At 52.0% G+C, this 19925-nt stretch overlaps 2 protein-coding genes across 4 annotated transcripts; one reads left to right on the top strand and one right to left on the bottom strand.

The window, feature by feature from the left end:
- Positions 1-262: 262 nt before the first annotated feature.
- Positions 263-2584, bottom strand: TIMM10 (translocase of inner mitochondrial membrane 10). 3 transcript variants are annotated; one of them, XM_079708238.1, is made up of 3 exons: positions 2524-2584; positions 1922-2037; positions 263-700 (listed from the first exon to the last, which is right to left on the bottom strand). In XM_079708238.1, the coding sequence occupies exons 2-3, from the start codon at positions 1990-1992 to the stop codon at positions 499-501; spliced, it is 273 nt and encodes a 90-aa protein (XP_079564364.1). In that variant the 5' UTR covers positions 1993-2037; positions 2524-2584; the 3' UTR covers positions 263-498. The 3 variants fall into 3 exon arrangements, with proteins under 3 accessions (XP_079564364.1, XP_079564365.1, XP_079564366.1); XM_079708239.1 differs by lacking the exon at positions 2524-2584 and adding an exon at positions 2437-2523; XM_079708240.1 differs by lacking the exon at positions 2524-2584 and adding an exon at positions 2459-2523.
- Positions 2585-10777: 8193 nt separating this feature from the next.
- Positions 10778-19284, top strand: SMTNL1 (smoothelin like 1; the record flags this gene model as incomplete). Its single annotated transcript, XM_079708047.1, has 8 exons — positions 10778-11188; positions 11804-12052; positions 12299-12431; positions 12544-12595; positions 13844-14002; positions 14183-14297; positions 14450-14601; positions 19140-19284. The coding sequence occupies 8 exons, from the start codon at positions 10778-10780 to the stop codon at positions 19282-19284; spliced, it is 1416 nt and encodes a 471-aa protein (XP_079564173.1).
- Between the last annotated feature and the right edge of the window lie 641 nt (positions 19285-19925).

Genomic DNA, 19925 nt, shown 5'->3' with positions numbered 1-19925 from the left:
CCAGTCATTATTCTAAATACGTTTATTCATATTAACTCATTCAATCTTCACAACAGCCCTGATTCTCCCCACTTTACAGATGAGGAAGCTAAGCACAGTGAAATGACACGTTCAGGGTCACACAGCAAGTGGCTGATGTGGAATGTAAACTTAAGCCATGGTACCAGTCTATGCTTTTAAACACTACGTTAGACTCCCTCTGCTGGGAGAGGCTGTATCTGCTGCCTTTACTCCCAAGTGCCAGGCACACCGCTTTGCACACTGTAGGTGTCAACAAACTTGTTTTAATATATAATATATATAAACACACAGTCACATGCCAGTGTGACAAATACCCCTTCTCCGACCGGGAAAGAGCTCCATCATACCCTGGGCTCCTGGAGACTTTCCAGAAAGAGCCTAGGCCTGGCAGTCTTCACAGATGACACCCAATGGGGGCACTTTTATTAGACAGGTGGAAAAGGACACGGTGCACCTTAAGGTGTACCGCCTGGGGCCTCATGCAGGCCCAGAACTCTGCTGCACCCTCTTCATCAGCTCTTCATCCTGCATAGACAATTCTGTCAGCTTTTTGCCCATCCGCTCATGGATGTCCAGGTACTTGGAGACACACCGGTCCAGGCACACAGACTCGCCCTTGGACAGTTCTGCTTCCTTGTAGTGGGGAGGCACGCACTTCCGGTGGCAGGCACTGGTCATTCTAGAAAGAAGGAAGAGCAAGGTCAAGCCAGCAGCAACCTGTGGCATACCAGGAACCCTCAGCCATTCCTGCCCTGCTACGCTGATTTCACCTCCCGAGAAGGCAGTGTAAATCCTCAGTTTGCAGCTCAACTATCTTGGAAGATCCTTGAGAGCAGGAACCATTAGCCATGTTTATGACTAATCAAACAAGAACCATTAGCTGAGTACCAGCTATGTTCCAGACATCATGCTAAGTGCTTGACATGGATTCTGTCATGCAGTTCTCATGATAACCCTAAGAGGTAGGCACAATCATTATCCCCCTTTTTACAGATAAGGAAATGAAGGCACAGAGAGCCTCAGGATCACATAAAGCTGGGCTATGAACCCTGGTAGCCTGACTTTGCAGCCTACATTTAAAAATTATTCTGATAAAGAGCCTCCAAGATAAAACAACTAATCTAGGAAGGATACCAGAGAGCTTAAGCCAATAAAAATAGCAAATATTTGTTGACTGCTTACTTGACTTGTGTTGGGCTTAATGCTAAGAGCTTGTCATATACTTTTACATTTAATATTGATAATGTCTCTGTGAGTAAGGTACTACTATTAACTCCACTTTACAGATGGGGAAACCACTGGTCTAACAGTCCATGTAACTTGCCCAAGGCCATAGTAGTGGTGGTTGGTGCAGCTACGATTTGTTCCCAAATTTGCCAGATGGTTATGGGCACTAGTTAGGAGTCAGACTGAGTTACTGGTTCTGACTTTGCTACTGACCAGCTGTGGACCCTGAGAGAGTTACTTAACCTCTAGAAACCTCAATGTCCTCACCTTTAAAAAAAGATAATGCATATAAAATGCTCAGCATGTGTCTGAGATGGATTAAGAGTTTAAGAAATGTTGACTCCTAAGTGGGCTACGTGCTATTTGTCAAAAGGCAAATGCTCTACTCTTCCTGGAACACAACCAGAGCCTGGACGGGACCTTCTCTTCCTGCTCAGCTCCTACATCGTCAATTCCATCCCAACCTAAATGCCCAATTCCTTCTAGTGACCCCACACTGCGTCTGCATTAGCCCTAAGCATGGGGCGGGAGTTGGGGGTGCCGGGAGGGTAAGCCCGGGCCTCAGGTTTCCCCAGAATGAGGAAAATAATCTTCATAAGTTATCCACCTCTGCCTTGGCAAGAGTGACCTGGGATCATTCTCTAAGACAAGGCAGCTTAGAATCAGCCCTTACCTGTTGTACATATCAGCCATCATCTCAACCTCCAGCTCTGCCGCCAGCTGCTGGGCCCTAAGCGGGTCCATTTCAGCCCTGCACCGTGGAAGAGATCTCCCTCTGGCCTCCTAATCCTGGGGGCAGACATCATGGTCAGCACCCACCCCTCCCATTCACCTTCCCATCGCAGGGGCTGGAGGATGTGGAGGAATCAGAGGGCATCAGACCAGCAGGGGCCACTGACCTCAGTGAATTCAAACGTCCCATTTCACAGATGTGGGAACTGAGGCCCCGAAGGGGAACACTGCCTAGCCCAAGGTCACAGAACATGTCAATGGCGGGGCTGGAAATCGAGCCCCGGAGCCCTGACTCCCAATCCCTCTAGGTCACCTCTAACCAGGAGAAGAAGGGGAGACCGGAATGGAGCATGAACCTGCGGGGCCCTAAGAATTCGATCATACGCGGGACTAAGGCGCCCGGGCCCCAGCCCAGGGTCTACACCTCTGAAATGGCGGCGCCATCATCAGGATCACCTTGAGGTCAGACGTCACTCACCACGGCCTGGAGCCTGCCACAACGCCCCCTATGTCCCCAACTTCGGGTAAACACTAGAAACTCACCGGGCGCTCAGGTAGGATAAGGCGGAAGCACCTGGGTCACTTCCGGGAGGGAAGTCCCGCCTCTTCTCTGATCCGTACGCGCTTCCGGAATGAAGTACCAACGAGGCGGCGCTGGAAAATCCGCTACCATAGAGAGGGAGCTGCTGGCCCTGACTAAGGCGTCTCCCAAATGCTAGAGAGGACTCCAAAATACCATAGAGGCTTGAGCGGGGCGCAGAGCGCCTGCAGACTGGTTAGAATTGTTGTCTTTAGGGGTGTTACGGAGAGATTTGAGTTTATTGGTTCTGTAAGAGGGGCAGGACCACAGAACTCAGTGAAGCTCGCCCTCACCTCCGGAGAGCTGAGGCCAGAGCGCAAATCAGGCGCCGAGTTGGAAGAATGCAGCCAAACAGGAGCTCTCAGTTTGTGATGTACTTAAGGTCACCTGGGACGCTTAAAATAATCCCGAAGCCCAGAGCTCACTTCGTACCAATTAAATCAGAATCCCTGGAAGTAGGACCCAGGCATCAGTACATTTTAAAACTTCCCAGGTGATTCCCATGTGCAGCCAAGTTTGAGGACCAATGCTCAGAGGCCCTTTGTGTTAATACAGCTGTGTGTAGGTCACTAAGCTTTCTCTCGGGTTGCAGAGCCAAGCGAGACACGGTTCCTGCTTGCAGAAAGATGAGTCAAGTATACAGTATGTTTTAGTCAGCTTCTGTTAGACGCCCTGGGCCCTAAAGAGATGAATAGGACCATTGTGGCTGCCACCAGAACTGACCTAGTGTGTTTGGGTGAGGAAGACAGAGGGTACTTGTGAACTCTTCATCTTTCAAGACAATGTATTCCTTGGTCGGCACGCCCCCCTCCCTCAACCCCCCCCCCCAAGAAAAACCCACCTCAATCCCTGCATTTTTCAAGGGATTTCCCAGTAAACAAAATTTAGAAGATGCAAATTAATAATGCAGTGGTACACTGCCCATAGGAGAAGGTGGGCTAGACACTTTATATGGCTGGTCACCATATGCTTCCCTAAGGAAGTCCCAATTTTAAATATTGGCCTCATTACTGCTCTAAGGACTCAAACTTCTTTGTCAAACCCTGTGCCTTGATACTTTAAAATTTAGGTATAGCATTCAGATAGTAAAGTAGTAAAATACACAAGCTTAATTTTTAAATATATATTCATTTTTATAACTATCACCCAGATCAAGATACAAAATATTTCCAGCACCTTAAAAAGTTATCTCATGTTCCTTCCCAGTCAATACTCCCTCTTCTGCAGTGAACCACTATTCTGACTTCTATCACCATCAGTTAGTTCTGCCTACTCTTGAACTTCATGTAAATGAAATTATACATTGTTTTCTGTTTTGTGCCTCACTTCTTTAGCTCAATGTAGCATCCGTAAGATTTCATCCATATTGTCGTGTGTATCTCTTAGTCATTCTTTTTTATGGCTGTCTAGTGTTTGATTGTATAAATAAGCCACAGTTCATATATCTATTCTCCTACTGATGGACTTTTGGGTTGTTTCCAGTTTGGGGCTATTATGATAATGCTGCCACGTATATTATTGTATATGTGTTATCCTGGTTTTTACTTTTGAGAATATAGTCAACATATTATGGAGTATTAAGAAATTGCATGGAAAAAGGAGATGGGTTCTTAAGAGAGGAATCTGCTTCCTAGATGGGGTTTTTGTTAGGTTTTATGGAAGGTTACATACTGTATGATTCCATTTAAATCACATTCTCAACATGACAATATTATAGAGATGGGAGAAGAGATTAATGGTTGCCTAGGGTTAGAGTTGGTGGGGGGAGGGAAGGAGGTGTGACTAAGGGGATAGCACAAGGGAGATCTTTGTGTTGATGAAATTGGTTCTGTGCCCTGATTGTGGGAGAAAGTGTTTATTCAAATCTAAGCTGTCATAGAAGTATACATGCCATTGTACCAATGCCAATTTCCTGGCTTTGATATTGCATATAGTTATGTAAGATTTAGCCTTCAGTGGATAAATCATAAGTAAAATTTAACCTTGTGTACCCTCTCTGTACTATTTATGCAACTTCCTATAAACCTATAATTATTTCAAAACAAAGTTTTAAAAATCATTACAAAACAAACGAACAAACAAAAAGATAAAAAGGATAATGTATTTAAAGCACCTAGTCCATGACAGATGCTCAATAAAAATGAATCTTTTTGTTTTAGATTTTTATTTATTAGGGATAATTTTTAAAGTACAGAAAAGTGGAGAGCACAATATATTGAACTTCCACATATTAATCACCCATCACCAAGATTTGACAGTTGTCAACATTTAGCCATATTTTCTTCACCTAATTGTATCTCTAACAGATGAAGTCTTTTTTCCACAATGACATTTTTTTCTTTGTTTTTCTTTTTCTTTCTTTGTTTTTTTTTTTTTTTGCTGCATTGGGTCCTTGCTGCGCGCGGGCTTCCTCTAGTTGTGGTGAGTGGGGGCTACTCTTTGTTGCAGTGTGCCGGCTTCTCATTGTGGTGGCTTCTCTCGTTGTGGAGCACGGGCTCTAGGAGCACAGGCTTCAGTAGCTGCAGCACGCGGGCTCAGTAGTCGTGGTGCACGGGCTTAGTTGCTCCGCAGCATGTGGGATCCTCCCAGACCAGGGCTCGAACCCGTGTCCCCTGCATTGGCAGGCGGATTCTCAACCACTGCGCCACCAGGGAAGCCCCCCACAATGCCCTTTTCATGCCCTTAAAATTACAGACATCTTATCACTAAATGCAGCTGGCAATCAACAATATTGCACTGTTCAACCATTGGTACACAAACCTGGCTTTCAGATCATCCCAGGGACAGGCCCCCAAATTCCGGTTCCATATTTCTACTAACTAATTAAATTATGTATTTATTCGCTATCCATTAATTGAGCACTTCATATGACCCAGGCAATTTGCTGGGCCCTGGGCATACAGCCATGAACATGACAAAGTCCCTGCCCTCATGGAGTTTAGAGTCTAGAGAGAAAGTCAGGTAACAAGGAAATGAATAAGATAACTTTGGATTCCAATCCATATCCCATAAGAAAATAAAATATGCAGAAGCGATGGAGAGGATCTCAAGGTCATGGGAGACCTCTCTGTGGAAAGGACATTTGAGCTGAGAGCAGGAGAATGAGAAAGAACCAGCCTTGCAAAGAGCAGAAGCAGAACGGTTTACAGTCCTGAGTATGGAAAGGAATCGACTCATCGGAGGGATACGAAGGAGGCCAGTGTTGCTGAAGCAGTGGGGAGGGGGAGGGTGGGTCACAAGCCCCTAACACATTCTCCAAAAGTAGTACGTTTCTTAGATCACAGGACACCTACAGGAGGTAAAGGTGTTTCGTCTTTCTGAGCAAAATCTCGATTCAGCACAAAAATCTGTTCAGAGCCTCCTGTGTACCCGTCACCCCGGTTCCGGATAGAACTCGGCTTTGTATTTCCTAGACTCTCAGCGCAGCGACCTAGACTCTCAGCGCAGCGGCCATCACCCTTCTCTCTCTCCCCAGCCGCTCCCCGCCCAGTGGGAGCCCTGAGAGACATCGCCCCCTCCGCAGCTGGCCCCTTCACCCCTTCTTAGCCCACCCTTCCGCAGCTGCTTTAGTCTGAGGAAGGGTACAAGGGACTATTTAAAGGAACGTGGTGGGGGAGGGGTGCAGAGGAGGCCTAGCCTGGGCTCTGGATGGGCAGGGGAGGCCAGACAGCTGGTGACCATGCGCCAAATGGGCCTGCAGATGGTCTGGGGAGTTGCCAGGGCCAGGCGAGTACATTGGGAAGGGAGATGATCGCTGGACGGATGCTGCCCGGTGTCAGGCGGGAGGCACTGGCTGTGATTGAAAGGTGCCACCTGTCAGATCTCCATGGGAAATCCGAGCCTCCCAGTCCAGGGGAGAGTGTTGTACCAACAGGACAGTAAACAATGCTCGTCTGCAGCCCCAGGATCTTGCGGGGGGGGTGGGGGGGGCGGGGGGACGGGGGAGCGGGGACTGAAGAGCTGGGGGCTAGAAGCCGCAGGGGCTTAAAGACAGCCCGGGAGTGCAGCCGCTCAGCTGGAGGAAGGAGACAGCTCCAAGCCCCCAGGGAGAGGCCCTACAGGTAGGAGAAGCCCTGGGCCCCTTTCTAGGCACCCCCTCCATCTGCCAACTCCTCTCCCATCTTCCAAAGGCCCGAGGAGCCTCCAAGCAGGGCCCCACAGTTGGAGAAATCCAGGCTCCTTCCTAAGTCTCTCCATCACTATGTCCACTCTTTTTCAATGCCAGAGTTTGGGGACTCAGCCCTGCGGTGCTGGGCAACTTGAGGTCACCCACCGAGCAGCCTGCAGGTGGCCATCCATGTGGACCTGACGGGCAGAGAGGGCCTTGGGAGACTTACCAGTTCAGTTGGGGTGGGAGGCAGAGTCTCTAAGCAGTTGACAGAGACATCTCCAAGGGATGTCCCCGCTGAGGTGAGGGATGGTGAAAGCTTTAGGGCCACTGGAAGACAGACTGGGGGGCAGTGGATCGTGGAGGTGTTAGCTGAGCCATCAAACGTTGTCTGTACCATGTGGGGCTTGGAACTCTGGCTCCTGGGTACTTTTCCTTCCAGTCTGCTGAGAAAAACAGGAAGAGAGAGAGGGGAGCTGTCTGCAGTGGACACAAAACAGGGGTGGAATGAATCTTTCCTTCCTCCTTCCTGGGGAAGGAACGAGGGAGGAAAGTGGAGAGGAAGGTCTGCCGTGCACTTGGAAGAGAGAGCTGACCTCTCCAGCCATATCGGACTGCCCTCCCCACCAGTGGGGCGCCCCTCATCCTGGGCTGGAGCCTTTGAAATGACACTGGCTGAGGAGCTGGCAGGGGCAGTGTCTCTGGCACATGGTCTGGACTGGTTGTCAGGAAACCTGGGTTCTAGGTACAGTTGGGCCATTTAACTGTCCTATGACTTTATCAAGGGACTTCAACTCCCCAAGCCTCAAATTCCTACTCTGTAAAATGGGGCCAGGAACACTTATTCTGAAGGGTTAGAGTCAGGAAGTAGGGAGGTAAAGCAGGGCACCGCAGCGCAAGCTGTAAACTGCTATGGAATTAATGCTGGGGGTGGGTGGTGTTATCCGGGTGTCTCAGTATTCTGAGTTTCTTCACTCCTTGGCTATTTATGACAAGGCTGGAGGGTGGAAAGCTGAGGTGATGAGCGCACAGGATGGCTGAGGGGTGTGTGTGTGTGTGTGTGTGTGTGTGTGTGTGTGTGTACACCTGCCCTTCCCCTCCACCATGCTAAGTGTGTAGCATGTAGATGAAGGGTAAGATGGCTGCAGCACTCAGCTATGTCTTAGCCAATTCGTCCCACATTTGAGGTACAAAAACGGCTTATCGGAACTTCCCTGGCGGTCCAGTGGTTAAGACTCTGCACTCCCAATGCAGGGGGCATGGGTTCGATCCCAGGTCGGGGAATTAAGATCCCACGTGCTGCACGGTGCAGCCAAAAATTTTTTTTTAAATAAATAAATAAAAAGGGCTTATCATCTCATTGGTGTTCAGTTCTTTTTGCCTTGTCTTTTACCAACTAAATGCCCTCATGGCTGAGTCAGGACCTTAATTTGCCACAGGGCTGGGCAGAGGCCAGCCTACACCATACAAGCTGATGTGTACTGAGTGCTCCTTCCATGCCAGGCACACCCCAAAATACTTTCTATGCATTGGCTTCCTTAACCCTCCACTGTCCCTATGAGGTGAGACCTATTTTTATCTCCAGAAATCAAAATACAGGGAGGGTAAGTAGCTTGCTCAAGGTTACAGTGGGAGAAGCAGTGGGAGCTGAGATCCCATCATAGAAAGCTCCAGAATCAATGATTTTCACTCCTCCGTACCACCTTCCGAACAAGAGTGCAAGGCAGGGATGTGTTGTGTGGATCATTTAGACCGGCACTTGACATAGTTTCTTCTGCTAAAGGTGGCATCGCTCAAGAGGGCAATAGATGCACCTCAGGGAAAATAAAGCAAAAAGAAAACGAAGCAAGAAAAAAAAATCCATGGCCACATAGGTTTGGAGAAAAGCAAGTTAAATAGAGCTAAGCAAAATTAAGGTTCCTTTACCATGGGGTATCTGGAATCTATTTAAGTGCTAATGAAGTTGTAAGACTCTAAAAGGGTCAAGAGTAGGCTGTTTCTGGAACAACCTTAGCCAAAGAACACCTCCCCCGCCACCGCAGCCCTTAATAAGGTCTTAGGAGACCCTAGTTTTCCACAGAACACGGTTTGCAAACCTGATCTAGACCAATCCTGTCATTGTATTGGAAACCGAGGCTCTCTCCAGAGAGGTAAAGAGACTTGCTCAGGTCTCAGACCAGGAGATAGGGGTCAAGGCATGCTCCTAGCTCCCTGCAGATGTGCATTCCATCTCCCAGGCTCATTTGTTTCCCTCTAACTTTAATAGATTCCCGGAGCTGCTGAACCATGAAGGGGCTCTGGTGGGAGGGGTGGAATTGGAGGGCAGCGTGAGCATCTTTGAAAATCCCAGCCTACTTCCTAGGAAACGGTGGGAGACCAAATCCAGGAACACCAGGACTTTGATCTGGGGGCAGTAAGAATTGAATGGGTGGCAGAAACAGAGCCCTGTCCCTCATACACCTGTCTTCTCGCCTCTGTCCCAGTTACTCAGGTACCCTGGGTACTGTATCCAGAACGATGGCCCTGCAGAGGGCAGGAGGTATTTTTAGCCAGTGACAAGGAGCGTGTACTTTTTTACTGCCTGAGTCATGCCCTGAACGTTATTTGGGGATTATTTTCTCTGTAAACAGACCCCCCCCCACAAGAAGGGCAGACGGCTGAAGGAGCTGACCCTGTCTGCCGCCCCCCACCCCTGAGCTGTTTTTGTAGATCGGACAGTACAATCATCCCTTAATGTCTATGGGGGATTAGTCCCAGCTTCCCTTGCGGTATGAAAATCTGCAGATGCTCCAGTCCCTCATATGAAATGTTGTATTTGCATAGAACCTTACAATCCTCTCTAATACTTTAAATCATCTCTAGATTACTTATAATACCCAGCACAATGAAAATGTTATGTAAACAGTTGTTCATAACAATGTAAATGCTATGTAAATAGTTGAAGTGGCAGCCAATTCAAGTTTGCCTTTTGGAATTTTCTGGAATTTTTTCTTCAAATTTTTTCCATCCAAGGTCGGTGGAATCCACAGAACTCACCGAAAAGGAAGGCTGACTGTATATACAGTACTTGAATAGGAAACCTCATGATAAAGTTGGAGGATCAGATCTCCCTGCAGAGGTTACTTAGGGAGAGTATTTTCTGTTCTTCACCAAAAGAAACTCTTCCATGTCCAGGCCCAGCTCTTCAGAGAACCATACACACAGGCTGGCAGTGCTGGCAGAGACCCAGCGACCAAGCTGGCCCAGGGTTTCCCAGATTTCAGGCATTTGAACACCACCTCCATGATTTAGGTATTTTGTATCCTGTATTCTGCTCTCCTGAACGTCTTCCTTTGAATTAACTTACTTTACTTCAATAAATGTATTTATAAAAGAAACTTTATATCACTCTTGGAAATGGAAACTCGATATCACTGGCCAGAAACAGAAAGTAACTGTAAAAATAAATACAATGGAATCAAAACAGTATTATCAGGGACTTCCCTGGTGGTCCATTGGGTAAGACTCGGAGCTTCCAAGGCAGGAGGGCTGGGTTCGATCTCTGGTCAGGGAACTAGATCCTGCATGAATGCCGTAACTAAAAGATCCCACATGCCTCAACGAAGACCCGGCGCAGCCAAAATAAATAGATAAAATAAATACTCAAAACAAAAGAAAAAACAGTATTATTAAGTTCTATCTAGAGACTTCTGTCTGCTTTGGGCTCTGAGCCTGAGAGCAGCTATCTCCATCAAAAGGGGAGAATAGCAAATGCTCCATGGGGGTCTAGGAGGCTAGTCAGACTATAACCACCTCACTGGCTTATTCGAAAAGAGGCCAAATCATTGAAAAGGCATTACAGAACCCAGTGTTCCTTAAAGCCCAAGTCACAACCTGCAGAGGGCCTTTAGGTGGACATCATCCAACATCAAGTAGACGTGGCTGGCCCAGCACCCCATTTGGGAGGATGTGGTGTTCTACCAGTTCAGTTAGCCAAAGGGAAAGTGGCTACTTGTGTCACATGTCCGAGCAGTGGGGGACCCAGGACTGAATCGCAGGTCTCCAGACTCCAGGGCCTTCACCGGCAGAAAGGGGGCATGACCAGGCCTGCTTGTCTTCTCTTTTCAGAGATGGAGCAGAAGGAAGGGAAGCCCTCTGAGGACGGGACCCCTGTGTCCCCAACCACGGAGGTCCCGGAGACAGTGGGAGGGGGAGCCTCTGCTGAGGAGGAGGCCACAGGCCCAGCTGAGAGGACAATCACAGAGGGGCCTTCAGATGGGGCAGGAAAGCAGGAGAGGGCACCAGCTGAGGACAGCATGTCAGCTGAATTCCAGGGGGAATCCAAAGGGGAGGCTGAACTTCCAAAGGAGGACAGTGGGAAGAAAGAGACCACCGTGGCTCCTCAGGAGATGGTGGATAGGAAAGAAGAGACCAACTCTGAGCCCAAGGAGGCTGAGGGAAAAGAGGAGACCACGTTGGCCTCTGAGAAGCAGAAGGCTGATGAGAAAGAGGCCAAGCCTGGATCTAGGGAGAAAGCCAACGTGAATGATGAGGCACAGGCTGCTGGGGAGCAGGAAGACAAGGCTAGAGGCAGGGAGGCTGCTGGGAAGGAGGAGGCCATGGCTGGAGGCAGGGAAGCTGCTGGGAAGGAGGAGGCCAAGGCTGGAGGCAGGGAGGCCAAAGGGAAGGAGGAGGCCATGGCTGGAGGCAGGGAAGCTGCTGGGAAGGAGGAGGCCAAGGTTGGAGACAGGGAGGCCAAAGGGAAGGAGGAGGTCAAGGCTGGAGACAGGGAGGCCAAAGGGAAGGAGGAGGCCATAGCTGGAGGCAGGGAGGCTGCTGGGAAGGAGGAGGCCAAGGCTGGAGACAGGGAGGCTGCTGGGAAGGAGGAGACCATGGCTGGAGGCAGAGAGGCTGCTGGGAAGCAGGAGGCCATGGCTGGAGACAGGGAGGCCAAAGGGAAGGAGGAGGCCATGGCTGGAGGTAGGGAGGCTGCTGGGAAGGAGGAGGCCAAGGCTGGAGACAGGGAGGCCAAAGGGAAGGAGGAGGCCATGGCTGGAGGCAGGGAGGCTGCTGGGAAGGAGGAGGCCAAGGCTGGAGACAGGGAGGCTGCTGGGAAGGAGGAGACCATGGCTGGAGGCAGAGAGGCTGCTGGGAAGGAGGAGGCCAAGGCTGGAGACAGGGAGGCCAAAGGGAAGGAGGAGGCCAAGGCTGGAGGCAGGGAGGCTGCTGGGAAGCAGGAGGCCACACTGGCCTCTCAGGAGGAGAACGACAAGACCGAGGAGCCCAAGGCTGAAGTTCAGGAGAAAGCCAGTGCTCCAGAGGCCAAGTCGGACTCTCAGAAGAAGACTGCCATGGAAGATGAGGCCAAGCCTGAACCACAGGAGGAGGAGGTGAAGGAGGAGGTGGTGAGTGAGGAAGAGGAGAGGAGGGAGGAGGCCCCACGATGCTCCGGAGCCCCCTGCCCAGCCCTCCCCCAAGCAAGCCCCTCCCCTGCTTTATTCCTTTGGGACAATCCAGTCTTCCACACACTGATATCAAGAGCCTGGGGTGGGGGATGCAGCACTGTGGCTCCAGGCTGCCTTCCAGATCTTTCTGAAGCCCTCACAGAGCCTCAGGCAGGGGCGAGCCCACACAGCCCATGTTCGTTCCAGGAGCCAGGCTGTCCTGATGAAGAACAGGACCAGGCTGCGGAGGAAGAGTCAGAGGAAGGGGCAGGAGCGCTTCCCAGCTCCGCCGAGGACCGGCCGGAGAGCCCCACGGAGGAGGGCAGCGGCCCCAGCCCAGGTGAGTGAGGGCCCAGGAGCCCACGGACGCCGCAGGGGCCTCCCTGAGGGATCACGCGGGCAGCGCACCATGGGTCACCCCAGCTTGCCTCCCTCCCGTTCCTTTCCCCTAGATGAGCTGAGTCCAGACACCGCAGCTTCCGGAGAGACCAGTCCTTCAGCCAGGTAATGTCAGACTCTGGAGCCCCAGCTCCAACCCCTCCTACCGCTTGCTTCCTTTTTTTTTTTTTTTTTTTTTTTTTTTTTTTTGCAGTACTCGGGCCTCTCACTGCTGTGGCCTCTCCCGTTGCGGAGCACAGGCTCCGGACACGCAGGCTCAGCGGCCATGGCTCACGGGCCCAGCCGCTCCGTGGCATGTGGGATCTTCCCAAACCGGGGCACGAACTCGTGTCCCCTGCATCGGCAGGCGGACTCTCAACCACTGCGCCACCAGGGAAGCCCCCCCCGTTTGCTTCCTTTAAAGGCTGCCATCCCCTGGGCCTGGGCCTCCCCAGTGCTGGTCTCAAGATATGCCAGGAATTATGGTTTTCAGCCCCCTAGCCCAGGGCAGAGCCCAGGAGACAAAAGGAGCCGGAGTGTGGGAGCGAAGGGACAATGGAGCCTACCTGGTCCGTCTCTCACTCATCGCTGAAGCCTCCTGGTCTTGGTTGCCTCCGTGGTGTCAGCCTCACCCAGAAGCAAGTGAGCAGAAAGCCTGAGTTTGGACAATGACTCTACCACTTACCAGCTGTGTGACCTTGGCCGCATCACTGTCCCTTTCCTCTCCTGTGAAGTGGGCACAGTCATGGTACCTACCCCGTAGGATTTTTGTGAGACTCCAATGACATCTGTGTATAAAGCACTCAGCCCAGCGCCTGGTGCCTGGCTGCTGCTGGATAACATGAGAGCCTTACTCTTGCCAGGGCACAGCTTTCGTCATTAGAAGAGTCTTCCTTTATTTCGAGCTGAAGTTCACCTCCATGTCACCTTCTTAGGGGAAGGTACCCGGTTGAACGTTCGTGGAGCGTGGTCTACATTCCCCCTCCCACGCAGGCCTTAGAACCACCTTGTCAGGTAGCTATTCTTGCCCCATTTTACAGATGAGGAAGCTGAGGCTCAGAGGAGTGACATGACAGTCCCAAGATCACACAGCAAATAAGAGGCAAAGGCAGGATTCAGACCCAGGTCAGACCTCAGATGTGCTCTAGCTCTGTCCACAGCTGCCACCAGACCACACACTCACCAAAGTGAGACTGAGCCTCACTATTCCTTCCCAGGCCCTCCCGGTGCTGGGCCCAGAGGAAACGTGTGCGAGAGTGGGGACCACAGCTTCATATGCCTCTTGAGACTGCAGGGGCCGCGCTCAGCCAGCCTCCTCCCTCCTCGGTGCCTGGTCCCAGCCACTCTCACCCTTTTCCGAACTTTTCCATGCAGTGAATCTTCACCCAGTGACGTGTCCCAGAGTCCCACGGAGCCCCCTCCCTCACAGGAGAAGAAGAAAGAGAAGGCACCAGAGCGCAGGGTGTCAGCCCCTGCCCGGCCCCGGGGGCCCCGTGCCCAGAACCGCAAAGCCATCATAGACAAGTTTGGGGGGTAAGATGCGGGCAAGGAGCGGTGGGGCTGGGTTGGTTGGACGGTCGGGGTGGGGGAGTCCTGAGGGGCCATAGGAACAGCCCGAGCCCGGGCAGGAGGATTGACATCTGGGGATGGGGCTCCTCCCTGATGGGACCCTCCCACCTCTCTGGGCTGACCTTCTCTGTCCCTCGCGCACAGGGCGGCCTCGGGCCCCACGGCCCTGTTCCGGAACACCAAGGCCGCGGGGGCAGCCATCGGCGGCGTTAAGAACATGCTCTTGGAGTGGTGCCGGGCCATGACGAGGAGCTACGAGGTGCATGGTGGGGCAAGGGACCCTTCCCCAGGGCAGCAGTGCTGGGAGGGTCTGTGCGGTGCAAAGCCCAGAGGGTGGGAGGTCCGGAGGGGGCAAAGTCCAGGTCCTCTGGCTGAGGCTCACCGAGGCCTCTGGGCCCCGCTTGCCCACAGCATGTGGACATCCAGAACTTCTCCTCAAGCTGGAGCAGTGGCATGGCCTTCTGTGCCCTCATCCACAAGTTCTTCCCCGATGCCTTTGACTATGCTGCGCTGGACCCCACCAAGCGCCGGCACAACTTCTCCCTGGCCTTCTCTACAGCCGAGTAAGCCATGCCAGGGGACGCAGAGGTGGGTGGGAGTTCGGGTCACCTACACAGAATCGAGTGCCGGATTCACAGGGGTCGGGTAGTGCGGTGGTCAGGTAGAGGCTGTCACCACATATTCATGAATTCAACAGATATTTTTTTTACGAGTTATTTATTTATTTATTTTTGGCTGCATCGGGTCTTAGCTGCAGCATGCAGGACCTTCACTGAGGTATGCGGGATCTTTTGTTGCAACGCGCGGGCTTCTCTCTGGTTGTGCATGCAGGTTTTCTCTTCTCTAGTTGTGGCGTATGGGCTCTGTAGTTGTGGCGCGCGGGTTCCAGAGCACGTGGGCTTGGTAGTTTGTGGCACGTGGGCTCTCTAGTTGAGGCGCGTGAGCTCAGTAGTTGTGGCGCATGGGCTTAGTTGCCCCACGGCCTGTGGGATCTTAGTTCCCTGACCAGGGATCGAACCCGCGTCCCCTGCATTGGAAGGCGGACTCTTTACCACTGGACCACCAGGGAAGTCCCCAACAGATATTTTTTGATTGCTGGGAACTGTTTTAGGACATAGCAGTGAGTGAAAGTTGCAAAATCCCTGCGTGCCTATGGCTCACATTCTAAAGGGAGAGACAGATCATAAACACACATACGTGTGAAATATAATGTGAGGGAACAGGTGCCGTGAAGAAAATGCAGGCAGGGTAAGGGGTAGAGGAGGGGCAGAGAGGGTGGTTGCTGAGATTTAGGGCCAGATTCTGACTCTGCCATTTGTTAGCTGTGTGATCTTGGACAGGCTCCTTCACCTCTCTGAGCCTCTATATTCTGATCTTTAAAATGGGCGTGACATTTCCTCTTTGGCAGGGCTATGGTGAGAATTAAGTAAGTAATTAAGTAAAGTCCCAATAAACAGTGCCTAACCCATGGCAAACACTTCAAAAAAAAAATCTTAGCGCCTATGTTATAACGAATGATATCACAGTTGTTATGATAATTATTATTCAGTGTGGGACCTGGAGGGGATTTATTGCTGGGGTTCACACAGCTGGCTGCCGGGGTGGTGGAGGGATGGAGACAGGGGTGGACTAGACAGGCAGGAGGTGGTGTGAGGATCAGTGTGGCCCAAGGAAGAACCTAAGAGACCAAGACATGGCTGCCAGGTAGAGGGGGAGGAGGGAGCACTCCCCCCCACAGAAGCACCAAAACCAGACTCAGCCAAAGGCCTCCATCTCCACCCACCGGAGAGGCATGACCTGATGGCCTTGGGGCTCCCAAGGAGCTCACGCCTGGAGCGGCCTGTCCTTTCCCACCTGGGAGGGGCTTCTGAGCTTCCTGGTAGAGACAGGACTATGCACAGGGAGTGGTCCATGAGCACAGCTCTGAGGCCCAGGAATGCATTTCCCGCTGAGTGTGTTTCTAAAGCCCGGGGGCGGGGAATAAGTCACTGGGGATGTTAGCAGCACCTTGGTCCAGGAGGCTGAGCCCTTTGGTCTAGTCCAGGCCTGGCCATCAGCCTGCAGGGAAGCCTGGGCAGCAATCTTCCCCTTTCTGGGCCTGCGTGTCCCCATCGGCAAGACGAGATGGCTGATATTGATCTGTGCTTTTCAGATGTTTCTTTCCCCCCCGGACGGATTCCTCAAGCAAAATATTAAATGAATGCCCAACATATTAAACAGATTTTAGGGAGGCCTTCTGAGGTTGGGAGGGGTTCCTGGAGCACTCCAGCTCAGCGCCCAACCCTGCTTCCCAAGATGGTCCCTGAAGCACGTCTATAGGGCCCTAGGGCACCAAGATGCCGTTTGAAACCCACCAGACTTGGTGCTCCAGAAGATCCCTTCCAGTTGATCCCGCCAAGGGAGAGGGGGAGTGCCCTGGGGTGGGGGGTTGAGGGCATCGGGAGCACCATGTCCTGCTCTGGGCTCAGAAGCACCTTTAATGGTGAGGAACCAGGATTGGAAAGTGAAACTCCTAGTCGGGGCTGAGAGCTCTTGGTGAATACAGAAGGGCATGTGGCTCGGCCCTGACCAGGTGTCCCCGGCCTGTGGGGCCGGGTCATTGTCCTCCTGCAGCTGCCTTGCCTTGGCTCCAAGCCTGCAGAGCCACAGAAAGGCAGAAGGAATAATCAGGTGATGGTGACAGGGCTGAGAGGAGGCATCAGGCAGCAGTGAAAAGGGAAGGATGGGCAGGGGATGCGTGGGGTTGGGGCTGGAGGGAGAAGAGGTGGGGGTGCCTGCTTCTTCCTACCTCTTCTTTTCTTTTTTGTGGCTACGCCATGAGGCATGCGGGATCTTAGTTGCCTGACCAGTGATGACCAGTGATGATCAAACCCGTGCCCCCTGCAGTGGCAGCTCAGAGTCCCAACCACTGGACCTCCAAGGAAGTCCCCCTTCCTAGCTCTTTGACCCTCGGCAGCTGACTTAACCTCTTTTAGGGCCTGGTGTGCAGATTAAGCGTGCAAAGTAAGGGGGCCCCTGCCGCAGCTGGCTCCCTTCTAGAACTTGCCTCTGATTCCCATGGAACGGTCAACGCTGGGGCCCCCAGGCGGCTTGATGGGCTGTGCTGCTCGAGGAGCCCGACCCCGTTCCCCAAGCCCAGTGGGAATGAAGCTTTTGCCTCTCCTGCATGGGAACAGCACCCCGACCCACACCCAGGAGCCAAGAGCACTGCATTGGTTGCAGGGAGCTTGTCCCATTCTTCGAAATCCTCCCGTCTGTGCTCCTGCCTCCCGCTCCCAGGCCAGCCCGGCTTGGGTTTCGGCCCAGCTGCCTCAGCTCTAAGAGAGGATTTCCACTGGGACCCTGGTTTCTCCTACTGCCAGCACCCATGGCAGTTTGGCAGGCTGGGACTGCTGAGACCCGGCTACAGGGCAGGGATGCCAGAGGCATCAGGCAGGCCTCGGTGGAGTCCCAGCTGTGTCACTCACTTTGACGTTGGGCAAATCACCAAAATGCTCTGAGTCTCCAGTCCCTCTTCTGCTGGTTGAACATAGAGGAGTGGAGTAAATGAGACCATTCAAGGGAAAGCACTGGGGAGTTCCCTCGTGGCCTAGTGGTTAGGATCCCAGGCTTTCACTGCCGTGGCCTGGGTTCAATCCCTGGTTGGGGAACTGAGATCCTGTAAGCTGTGTGGCGCAACCAAAAAAAAAGGTGGGGAAGGGAAGCACTTGATAAAACTCCTGGCACATGGTGGCAAGGTCCCAACAGCAGTTAGATCAGATGATCAGCTTTAGCAAAGCCAGGAGTAGCATGTGGCCCCAGAGAGCAGCTGGGAAGTTAGAAAAAGAGGACTTGCTGCTAAGTTCTATGCGGTTGCTCAAACACATTAAGCACTCCGGCCTCAGGACCTTTGCACATGCTGCTGTTTCCTCTGCCTGGAAACCTCTTCCCGCAGTTATGTACCCGATTTACTCTTTTTAAATTTTAATAAATTTGTTTTATTTATTTATTTTTGGCTGTGTTGGGTCTTCGTTGCTGTGCGCAGGCTTTGTCTAGTTGTGGCGAGCGGGGGCTACTCTTTGTTGCGGTGCACGGGCCTCTCACTGCGGTGGCTTCTCTTGTTGCACGGGCTCTAGGTGCGTGGGATTCAGTAGTTGTGGTGCACAGGCTTAGTTGGCTCCACGGCACATGGGATCTTAGTTCCACGACCATGGATTGAACCTGTGCCCCCTGCACTGGAAGCGCAGAGTCTTAACCACTGGACCACCAGGGACGTCCCCAACTTACTCTAAGAGAACTTTCCTGGGCTCCCTATTAAAATTCTCCTTGGAGAATTCCCTGGTGGTCCAGTGGTTAGGACTCCGCATTTTCACTGCCAAGGGCCCAGGTTCAATCCCTGGTCGGGGAATTAAACCCCACAAGCTGCGAGGCGCTGGCACAAAATAAATAAATAGATGAAAAATAAAAAAAATAAAGCCATCACTAACATACTATTAAGAAAACATCCCCCTGAACACAGACACATACCCTGTCCCGCCTCCCTGCCTTATTTTTCTCCACAGCACCTCTCATCGTCTGATGCACCATCGATTTCTTTTAGAGTACTGTCTGTCTACTGCAGTGAGAATGTCAGTGACATGAGAGTGGGGAATTTTTATTTTGTTCAGCGCTGAATTCCCTGGAAGAGTACCTAGCACATAGCACCCCTCAATAAATACACGGAAACTGGATGAAGCTGGAGATGTTGCAGCTACAAGCCAACACTCTGGCTAGTGTTGGGGTTCTGTCCTTTAAACTCTCCCTGAGGACAGGTATATGAGCATGTGGAAGGGGTGGGCTAGTGCGTAACTATAGACCAGAAGGTCCCGCTCCTACGTGAAGGCACACAGTGCAATGAAAACACGGGCTTAGGAATCAGACCACGCTGAGTTTGAGTCTTGACCCTGTTGGGCCTCAGTTATCTCATCTGTACGATGGGACGGTTGCCCTAGATGACCTCCCAGCTCTGCCACACACAGTTCTGTGGGTTTCATCCTTGCCGGGCTGTCCCCTTAGGCCCCGCATCCTTCATCGTTGGCTCTCTGCTCCACCCCTCCTCACCCCTCCCCAACCTGCCCCTCAGGAAGCTGGCCGACTGTGCCCAGCTGCTGGAAGTGGATGACATGGTGCGGCTGGCAGTGCCCGACTCCAAGTGCGTCTACACCTACATCCAGGAGCTGTACCGCAGCCTCGTGCAGAAGGGACTGGTGAAGACCAAGAAGAAATGAGGGAAGAAATGAGGGGCTGGCCAACCCTGTGGGCAGAGGTGGGCAGGGAGCCCAGGTGACCAGCTGTGGCCCAGAGGCTCACTTCTGCTCATGGTGGCAGCAGTGCTGGGGCTCAGACAAGGGCACATGGCACCAGTCTTAACTACATGAAAAGTTCTTTTGTAAAATCCAGTCTAGCCCCTTAGTGCTCCCTCCCTACCCCACCAGGAACATCTCTCACTTGGATAATAAACCCCGGCCGCCAGGGTTCCTCATCTGACATGATTTTCTCAACAACCATGAAAGGCATTTGGGAAAGGAGAATGGGCTGGGTCCTACCACTAACCAGCTGTGTGTCCCTGGGCCAGTGAGTGAATCTCTCTGAGCTTCAGTTTACCGTCTGCATGGGGGTGATAGGAGCTCAAAATCATGCAGGTGCTGTGAGCGTTAAATGACATCATGAAAAGGACAAACAGCCTTGCCCGGGGCCTGTCACATAAGTGTTCTTTAAGTGGTGGCCCAAAGTAACAACACATCTTACATTTCTAGCCATGGGTGGCACTTTCCCAATTCTCTTCCCTTTTTCCACACTTCTCCCAGATTAGGGAATTCCAGGGCAAGGACTAGAGTAGGAGATTCTCTACAAATCTCACCCCAGCTAG

This window comes from Hyperoodon ampullatus (assembly GCF_949752795.1).
Source record: "Hyperoodon ampullatus genome assembly, chromosome: 7".
Taxonomy (NCBI): domain Eukaryota; kingdom Metazoa; phylum Chordata; class Mammalia; order Artiodactyla; family Ziphiidae; genus Hyperoodon; species Hyperoodon ampullatus.
This window is presented reverse-complemented; position numbering and strand designations above follow the sequence as displayed.